The sequence below is a fragment of the Amblyomma mixtum genome, chromosome 6 (assembly GCF_055824585.1).
Source record: "Amblyomma mixtum isolate Tamu chromosome 6, ASM5582458v1, whole genome shotgun sequence".
NCBI classification, from domain to species: domain Eukaryota; kingdom Metazoa; phylum Arthropoda; class Arachnida; order Ixodida; family Ixodidae; genus Amblyomma; species Amblyomma mixtum.
In genome coordinates, this window is record NC_143017.1 from 121,436,200 (window position 1) to 121,446,861 (window position 10,662).

Consider the following 10,662-nt stretch of genomic DNA (forward strand, 5'->3'; position numbering starts at 1 on the left):
TTCCATCAGGTCCTGACCCTTTCTTTGTGTCCAAGTTTAATAAGAGGTTTCAGACTCCTGCTTCTGTTACAGTAAGGGGTTCTAAATTATTTCCTGAGCAAAAACTAATACAAGGCTTAATTCCGTTGTCTGTAGTGAAAATAGAAGTAAAGTAGTTATTCAGCGTGGTTGCAATATTTCTGTTTTCCTCTGGAGAAGCTTGGTTATCTTTTCGTGATTTAGGGTTCAGGTGACGCCAGAACTTTTGGGGAGCATCTTTTAAGAAACGAGTCAGCGTATTAGTAAAGTAAAATATTTGACTCTTGTATAAAGTTGGTTAACCGCGATTTGCTTAAAAAGTTGCAAGCGATCTGCGTACAGTAATTTTTTTTTTGTGTTTTTCCTTGAGACGTAGTTTTTGTTGAGTGTAGGGCAATTTTCAGTTTCTTCTTAGGTCTGCACTCTAAGCTCGGTTATGAACTGCTTGATTGCTGCAACAGTATCTGAAGTTGCAATAGAGATTACTGTTATTGTCAGCAGCGAAATCTCAAACTATTCCATCGGAAATTTTCTAAACGTGAGAACATTTTCTTGTATTTTCAGTGCTTTTTTTTTGTGTGCAGCAAATGAGCTGTCGTTGTCAGCTATTTTGTTTAGCCGAAAACAATAGTTTAGGGTGGGCTTGATGGGAAACAAATGAACCGGAATCGGCCTGACCTACTAAAGCATGGCTGACTATTGATTATAATATGAAGTACGCTACATGTGACGATAAGTTACGTATAGAAACCACGATTAATTACGCAGATTACCTAATCAACTTTTCTGCTTCAGATTTCAGGGGGCAAAGTTATATTGCGAAATTGAAAGCCGTCAACATTGAACTTCAGCCGTGTTTATAAATTTTCTTCTTCGGCAATGTGGTTCGAAATCCCGATAGTCAGAAATGCGCTTTTCAAAGCTCGCTGAGTTGGCTTTCCAGCATTGAAATCTATAAATTGACGTCGCTGTGCGTGGTATTGACACCGAAACCGAGGTACTTTCTTCTACATCATGAATACACAAATGGCGTCCGTTTTCTGTGCATTACAAATGCAAGCGACGCCAATCTTTAAATATGCATAGCGGAAAAGCCAACTCAACGAGCTCTCAACTGCCTCAACCGCACTGCATATGCTAAATTATTTCGAAGCGTCTAAAGATATGTCTTGAGTACACAGCCGATTCCCATTAAAGGTACCGCGGAAGTCTCTGTATGCCCATGGCTAAAGTCACGTCCAAAGTATGCGCGTCGTGTTGTCTGCTACGCATTCTTCCCTGCAAAGCATACACAAGCTGCACGCTGCATTCGCGACTTTCGAGAAGCTGCACAGAGAAGTTCGACCATTCTTACATCTCCGCACTCCCGCATGCGACACAGATCGGTGTCTTCTCACCTGTCGCGTGCGGCGAGCACTGCTGCACTGTGGCGAGCACTGTTGCTTGCAAGCGACAGCGGCAGGTGGCGCGACGTACTCTGCCAGCAGAGATACACGTTCGCGCAGTGCCTTTCGCTCCGCACTAAATAAACAGTATGGTATCTGTCCCCTCGAGCTGCTCTTAATTTAAACAAACTCTCAGTAGCATTTGCGCCGTCTGCGATTCTGCACCGACCTCTGAAGAGCACGTATGCGTTCTGGGGATCGAGTGTTCGTACCCTGCACTACACGCATCTGACAACGCAGAATATCCGTTCGTAATACGCAGTGATTCGTAAGAAATGTTATTCTATCTGTTCTTTACCGAAAACAAAGCAAATAGATTGTTCATCTTTAAAACTTTTATATTCTACTGATCAGCCATTGCAAAAATTATGTTAAATCTATTTGAGGCCTGCACTGGAACAGCGGTGATGACCAGGTCGGCGAGCCTGCCGAGGTGAGGACGGGCTCCGCCGCAAGGCACAATAGCACAACCGGAAAGCCGAAAGCGTGAACGACCGCTACCGGGTAAACAGCGGCGTCGTTAGGGGAAGACTGGAAGAGCCCAGCCTGCAACTTTTTCGTCTCGCGAAAGTTCGCGTGCGCTGAGTTTTAATCCCTGCGGGTTCGAGGTTATCGTGAGCAGAGCGGCCCCTACTCAGCCGCCGCCACAAGCAAGCAGTGATATTGCACACTCAGCTTCGACTGGAGAACACGGCTCGCCGTAAGGGAAGCCTCAACGCTCAGGAAGCAGACTTCGGCACACGGCACAAAATCACATTTTCCTTATGTTTGCATGAAATTAATAGCCGGGAGTAATTTTTCATTTCGCATGCTGCTATCCAGCGACGTGCGCCAACCTAGCTGTCTACAACCGAATCGTATACCGTGCCTGTCACAGCAGCGGAAATGGTTAATTGCTGGCGTACTCGAATTACGCGCACCGAGCGCCAGTCTCCCCGTGCCGGGCAGTGAGCACATAGGTAAAGCAATGGTATAAAGCTGCGCCACTGCGAAATCGTATAGTTATGCAGTCGGGTCACTTCGAATTTTTCCTCTTTTGACCAAAAGTGGACGGAAACACACCGTCGTATCCGGAGGAAATGTTGTAAGACACCTCACACTTTGAAAAACACTGATTGGATCTTCTGGACGTACCTGTAGGAACACGGGCCCGTCTGACGTATCCCGTCGGCAGGACCCGCCCGACGTGTCCAGAAAAAGAATGTAACAGGTACATCCGACGTACCTTTAGGACAACCACTGCCAAAGTCCTCGAAATACAAGCAGCCTGTAGGAATTACGCAAGCCAAAAAGTTATTTCTACGAAGGAGAATTCTGCAGTCAGCGACATGATGCTCCACGCTGGATACATACAGCTGTTGTAAAAGGCGAATAATTAAACGAAATCAATGAAAAGAAGAAGCAAGTGGCTCAAACAGAGCCTCATCGTTCAACTCCGCAGACTGCTTAAGCCGTTCTGCTTTTCAAGCTGCATCTGTGTCGAACAGTTCACGAGATTTCCAGCCTGGCAGGGTGCGGTTCTTCTACCATTGCTTGCACATCGTCTCCGCGCACTAAAGCCAGGCACGCAGCGTGGCGCCATCTATCGGCGGAGGTCTGGATCTTTAGTATATGGGAGCCGCCGATCAGATGTACAAAGACATTCATTCCTCCATGCGGGCAATGCGTTCCCATTGCACTAAAGGCATGTGTAGCTTTAGCAGCGTTGCACTGAATTGCCGGTCCTGCATTTGGGCTTATAGAAACGTTAACGGCTGCCATTCTTTTGATGAGGAGAAGTTTCGCCAGTCTGCGCATCGGTTCACTTTGGTGTGTTTATTAAACGGACCACTTCCTACTGGACTTCGTATTCTAAGTGCTACGTTTGCTCTGCCGGAATAGAGGCAAGAAGTCAAGAATTGCAGCTACAAAGGGGAATAAAGGCTTAACTGAAGCTCTCTGTTTTCCGGCTTCTTTCATCCTGCCACCTTGTCTCCCGGTGTGAATAAGCAACTAAAGGACATTCCGGTTTAACAGGCTTAAAACGCATCACCACGTCTGCATGCTTATAGCGGCGCTTCGCAGATGCGGCCTCATAGCGCCAGTGAGGAGTCATCTAGACTTGAAAGTTTTCGTGTAGCGTGCGTAGCCAGAGATGTAACTCAGGATCTAAGGTAATTTATTCATTTCGTCGTCCCACGTGGAACAATCTACGAAAGCGCCTGTTTTCAACGGACGTGCGGAAAGAACTGCAAATTAGCTGTGTAGGAAGAAGGGGAGAGGTGATGACCTCATCTGGCTGGCACACAAATGTCACGGCACGCGCCGAGATCTCACTGCCTGTCATTTAAAGAAGGTAGCGGAGTTTAGATTTCCCTTGAGGTTCGCGCTGCTTATAAGAGAAGAAAAAAATAAAGCATGAAACGGTAATACGGTGAAGTCCGCTGAAGCGTGCGCATTGGCAGTAAAGCGTACGCTGTAGAGCGGGAACTGTCAGCGCGCACTAATGAATTCCACATGTGTTCGAGCAGGCGCTGGTTCGAGACACCTGCGCGTGGCAATGACGGGTCAGAGTGGCCATTTCCGTATTAGGTTCGCCTGTCGGGGCACAGGCAGGAATTTAGATTCTTAAAAGGCGAGGTGCCGCTTTATATTTAGTTAGCTTTGATGTAGCGTCTGCGTAGCACCTACATTATTCTTTCCTACTTCCTTGCCGTACTAGGGGAAGTGCTGACGGTAAAACTACGCGAAGAAAACTGCACGAAAAACACATGTAAAGACAGAAAACAGCGCAGGTAGGATATTCTAGCAGGCTCGCATCAATGAACCGACTAGCTAGCCAGGATGTCCTTAGGGAATTGCAAGCGTCCCGAGATACTTACGCCTCTCATCGATGGAATGATCCGTATTAGAAAAGTTAGAATGAATGAATGAATGAATGAATGAATGAATGAATGAATGAATGAATGAATGAATGAATGAATGAATGAATGCTGTAAGGAATGTCTGCATAGCTCCAGGACTAACATTTTACAACATTCGTTGTTTGCATAAACCATCAAGGAACGGAATTCCCTGCCATGAAATGGGGTGAGCCGGAATACTCGGATCTATTTTACAATCTGTCTATCTCCCGCAATAATGCCATATGGTCACTGCGGGTTTTTCTTAATAAAGAACAAAAAATTAAAGTCCATCAATCAGTCAAACCAATCTACCGACATTTCTGCTGAAACATTCCTTTCTATATACCTGCAAATTAGGTGTATTGACAGTTGGAATGATCGCACACGATTTTCTGCACTTTCTCTGTGTTAGCCTTCAGCCACTTGCAACGCATATTCACTAAACGATAGACGAGAAATCAAAGCACCATACGGGGTAGAAGCAGATGCTCCATTGGCTTACGTCACATAGTTTCTCTTACTACGCATTAATACACCCTTTGAGGGTCGAATTATTTTGAAGAAAACTTTCCCAGGTGGTCAAGTTACTTTATTGCGGATCTTGAATCTACAAAATGTATATAATCGAGGATAAATAGTAAAAAAAAATTAGGAACAGTACTTTGGTGACAGCATCACTCACAAATGGAAAATGTTCAATAGAATAGAATAGCAACGGTGATAAGCAAGCTAAGAGCAGCACCAATAAAGATAGAAACCAACTTTCGCCGCCTCTGCAAAACAGTGCCCACAAAGAGAAAACACGTTTCGCGCGACTCCGTTGCGATCCCGGGGCGGAATCGAAACCGTGTAGGCGCGTTGCCACAGAGTGCGAGAATACCTCGCGAGCAACGGTGATAAGCAAGCTAAGAGCAGCGCCAATAAAGATAGAAATCAACTTCGGCAGCCCCTGCAAGATAGTGCTGACAAAAAGAAAACTGAAATTTCGCGCGGCTCCGTTGCGATCACGCGGCGAAACCAAAACTACAAAAGGGGTGTTGCCGCAGTCTGTGCCGCCGCGCTAAAGCTAGACATAAGTTCTGCTTATCTCCGTAAGAAGGCAGCACAAAATTCAAACACTTCTTGTAAGTCCTAAGAGGTGGCAGCACCCCCCAGTGAGCACGCATTGTTCTTTTGGCGCAAAACTTCAAACGGAAGATCGAAACCGTACCCGTACGGCAAAGACCTTGCGGGACAGAAAACCGCCGCCGTACATATACGGCAAAAACCTTCAAAGGGTTAATACATCAAGGAACCACAGAGGTTATTAGTGGCGTCGCATGTGTCTTCGAGGCGACTAGTGTGGTAATTTTGCAGTGAGCTTAAGGTAGGCGGTGCACTAGGTGTTGTTACAGCAGAGGCTTTGCTCGTTCGTTGCGGAAGAATAAACCTTGTAATTACGCTACATGCTGGGATAGTTCGTACATTGTCAGAACTTGAAAAGGTACAAACAGAAACACACGGACACGGACACAAGAAGTAGCTGTTTCACACGGACTGGAGCTGGACTTAAACTGCGCTTTATTGAAACAAACTTTGCCACTCATACTTCCCTCGCATGCGCATTTTCATCCCCTCCCACTGAAAGATGCGAAATGTCAGATTTTATTTTTTTTATTTGTTGTCTACGCTTATCTTCGCATCTAGCTTATTTCTTACGGAGAAAGCACTTGCACAGTTACCTTTCTGAGTGCTAATGTGAAGAGGTTCTAAAATTTCCCGCCGTTATCTGTGAGCACTGTATTGTGACCAGTAAAATGAAATGACTAATGGAGTAGTTGACATAACATGGCACGAACAGTACTATGTCATTCGTCCTTTGCCCCAGAGCACTTCATCGTACGTTCGTACCCATCGTATGCTAGATATATTGTGACATGTGCTTGCCCTTCATTACACCGCTTGGCGCCGTTCACCCTCCCTGTTCTGTTTTCCATTTTCTATTTACCGGCCGAAATACAGAAAGTGTGGTGCCACGATATAGTTGATAAGCGCGTAAATATATTGATTACTAAATCAGCCTCGCATGCGGCCACATGGGAACTGAGGTCCATTATATTACTTCCTGTGCGTGCCCTCGGCTCCCGGGTCGGCCCCTGCGAGCTTCATTTTTCAAGCTCTGCCAGAGATTACGGAGGTGACGCCATTTCGTCTTCTTTTCTTTCCCTAGCCTCACGGCGGCCTCTGGGGAAATCTCGCGGGGAGGTTCGTTGCCTGTTCTCATTGACAGGCGCTGAAGTCTCGCTGAGACAGGAACGTCAATGAGTCGAGGAATGAGCGGCGCAACTCGTTCCGAGATTCAGTGAAATCGGTAGAATCCGCTTGGTGTCGCGTCGACACGTTCCTGCGGCACAGGACCCACGGGGTTTCCGAGCGGCTTTGCGGACTCCGGAGGTCCACAGATCGCCTAGTTGATCGCGGCGCTCGCCCTTTGAGGCCCAAGTGTTCGTGCGAACGGGTGCGCTACGATAGTGGGGATGCTTCGCTGTGGTGGTGTTATTAGGCCGGCGTAATCTCATTGCGGAAAGTCTTCGCCTTTTTGTTTTGTGTGTGCGCCTTTGCATCCTTATGGGCTCACGCACTTTCCCAAATTGCTGGACGATCTATCGCACACGAAGCGGAAGATTTTCCGGCAAGAAATGGCTATGGTTACCATTACGGGTACTGGTTGCGAATACGGTCTCTCAGATTGGTTTTCCTAACGGTTCGAATTCCCCGAATCTCTATATATGAAAGCAGGGCGCATTTACGAGGCCCACTAGTCGTGGCTGTGCAGCGGCGAATTGTGCAAGCAACCAACGATGACATGACTGCTTTCGACTTTGTAAGAGCCACTGTGCGCTGTGAAAGTTTGTGAAGTCGAAGAAAAAAATACCTCTCTCTAAAGTTTATTTTCTAGTTCTTTTCCAGTCCTTTCACAATTCATATTGGCCTCCTTTATGACCTCTTACTTGAAGGAAGGAAGTGCTATGGTACTTAGTGGCTGATTCCTTCCTTTTGCCTCTCGCGTGTTTTGGAATCAACTATTAACAATATCGCGTACTGCCACATGCTCGCGCTTTAATTTCTCACTGCCTCATTAGAGATCAAATCGCTTGTTGCTTCATATATCAGCCGTTCATGTCTAAAAACATATGGTCCAGAATGATTCTGGTCAGAGTCAGCAATGGCAGTATGCTAAAAAGAAACGTGACTTTATTTGGCATCCACTGGCAGAACGCGGATGCCAAGGCGCGGACTATCGGTAAAGTGGTACGAAAAGCAACATTAAATCTAATTTTTCAACGCTTGACTGAGAGATTTTAATTTTGCGTTTCATGCAGTCGTACGAGGAGTCCATTTCCAGCTTTTCGCTTTTAGCCTTGCTTAATCGCGCTCCAATGGTTGTCCACTGCCGCAGGAGAGCTCCGCAGCACGCAGCGAAGATGGGAGCGCGACAATGGAGACTTCTTTCCTGCGGGCTTCTTCTGTTGCCATTGCAAATCACTGTCGCCGGTATGACTGCGTCCCCTGAGCCAGATCCCGAAACTAACGACGACAACAACACCTTATGCACGCAATACCACTGCTGTCCGAAGCAGCCACAGCCGCAGCGCATGAACTGCTCGTACCACGACCTTTCTCTGCTTCGAGACATCTTCGTTCCGACGCCCACCGTCTCCTTGTCGCTGCAACACAACCGCATCTCGCGGCTCGAGCGATCCTCTTTCGTGTGGGCACCGACGCTTTTGGAGCTGGACTTGTCTGATAACAACATCACCTCCATCTCCCGAGGCTGGTGGCTGCCCGACAGGGGAAAGAGAAACTCGTCGTCAGCGCTCGAGAGACTTTCGCTAGCCAAAAACTTGCTGAGGGTCGTCAACGGCGGTAGTTTCGAGGGTCTTGACACGCTCGTGTGCCTCGACCTTAGCTACAACCGGATCCCGATTCTCCAATACGACAGCTTCAGCGGCTTGGGGAGCCTCAAGGAACTCGTGCTCGACCACAACCCAATGCACTACGTGCGCAGCGCCGCCTTTGCTCCCCTCTCGCTGTTGCGTGTGCTCCAGATGAACCACATGGGACACGTCACCTTGCCGTCCAACGCCTTCCGCTTCGTGTCGAGCCTCTCGACCTTGGGTCTAGCCGGAAATGACCTCCGCGAGATGCCCTCGACCGAACTACGGCACCTCGTCATGTTGAGGTCACTCGACCTCAGCGAAAACCTGTTTACCGAGCTTTCACCGTCGTTTTTGAGAGGCCTGCCGCTTTTGAAGAGACTGCGCCTAAACAACCTCGTCCACTTGACACGCGTTGAGGAAGGCGCTTTCGGTGACCTGCCCAACCTGAAAGAGCTGCACCTCAGCTACAACCCGAAGATGACGCAGGTCCACCCGGACGCGTTATACAGCAACTGGCGCGGCCACTATGTGCGTCTCCGCGAGCTCCACTTGCGCCACTCGGGACTGCGCAGCCTTTCCCAGCGGCTCCAGGACTGGGGTACCCTGGTGGCCTTGGACCTGAGCGAAAATGCGTGGAACTGCGACTGCGGGCTACGCTGGATGGCGCCAGTCGCGGCCAAGTTGCCGCCGGCGTACAGGCCAATGTGAGCAGACGCTTGCTTTCTTTTGGAGATCTTTGCCAGGAGAATTCTTTGAGGAAGGGCTTCGAAACTAACTAGCAGTACTAACTAGGAACAGTCGGTGGCGCATAAGTGTAGAGATAATTCATTATTTATTTGTTCACATTGTACCTAATGGCCCTCGCTTGGAGGGTATTACTTATGGGATGGGGGGATACAAAATTTTTATTAATGCGTTACATTTTAAGAAGAACAAGTGAAATGATAAAACGATAATTAGAACGGAAGTCTTAGCAAATCGGAAAGAAAGAAAAAAAAGCAAAAGTCATGAAACGAATTTACATCAGAACGAATGAGCTCTTGGAATTTTTGTGTGTTTCTGTAGCTGTGTCCGATGGCAAACTGTTCCACTCAATAGTAGTACGAGGAATGAATGAGTTGGAGTAAGACGACGAATGACACTGTACGCGTTTAACTTGGAAAAAATAGTCAGCTCGTGGAAAGATGACATGAGGTGACTGAAACAAATCGTCACGCAGGGATGGATGATGATAAAGTTTATGGAAAAGTGTTAAAGAAGGAAGTTTGCTGCGCTGTGATAAGTATTCCAGTTCGACACGTTTCTTTATTGCTGAGACGGTTGTGAAAGGTGGGTGGTCTGAAAACTAGAAACGAACAGCACGGCTCTGAAGGGGTTCAATGTTAATGGTAACGTAAGCTAGATCAGGGTCTCAAATGGCCGCGGCGTATTCGATTTTAGGGCGTATTAAGGCGGTAGAGGCAAGCTTTTTGACGTGGATAGGGACGCGTTTGAGGTTACGTTAGAGGAGACCAAGTTAGCAGATGCTAGGGTCAGATCGATATGGGGACGCCACGTTAAGTCAAAGTGAAGGTGCGCCTCAAGGTACTTATAGGTTGCCGTTATTTCTATATTAATCTCAATAAGAACGCACGTGGTTGGAATACATGCTGACCAACGAGTGAAAGACATATGTTTTAGAAACGTTTAGGGTCATTGACCATCCATTATGTCTCTCTCATTAGACATTAGTGATTAGCATGTCATTATTTATTAATAAGTAATTAGTCTCATTAGCTATTATGTGCTTTCTCTTGTCCCCGAGTCTGTTTAGCGTTGAGAAGTTCAATGAGTACGCCTCGAAAACGCCGCCATCGCATGCTCAATAGGAAATCTGTCTACGTTACCAGGTAAGTTGCTTAAGTTATGTGCCCAACATTGTGCAGATTCTATCCACTAAGTGGAAATAAAATTAATTTCATAGGATTACTGCGAGAACAATAACAAAGAGAGAAGCTGGAAGCATTGTTCGCTCATTACTACTTATTTAGCCTGATAGCGTTGCGGATAATATGGTGTGTTCGTCAATGCTTATTTTATTTTTTATGACAAGACAGTGAGTATAAAAAACAAAACTATACACAAATAAGCAACTAAACAAAGAGAAACTGAAGTTGTGGTAATTTTAAAATAAAGAAACTACGGTTCAGAACATATTATACAAGCCACAACAATAACACAGTGCACTATTAACTCTCAATCACACAAAACAAAGTGAACAACGACTCAGGGGGAGCCCAAGCGCTTAGCCAACGTTTCAACAAGATGTGTTGTCAAGAATAACACCTTCCTGCCATCTGTCTACCATGGACCTGTTTTAATCACAAGTTACTGATGAGTTTAGCGAAGCGGACA

General features: G+C 46.8%; 1 protein-coding gene across 1 annotated transcript in view; it reads left to right on the plus strand.

The window, feature by feature from the left end:
- Positions 1-7,793: 7,793 nt before the first annotated feature.
- The window catches only part of LOC149340223 (uncharacterized), a 7,125-nt gene continuing 4,256 nt past the window's right edge, over positions 7,794-10,662 (plus strand). Inside the window, exon 1 of the mRNA XM_089550685.1 lies at positions 7,794-8,972. Within this exon, the coding sequence (XP_089406811.1) occupies positions 7,813-8,972 (1,160 nt within the window). The 5' untranslated portion in view covers positions 7,794-7,812. The remainder of the gene's footprint in view (positions 8,973-10,662) is intronic.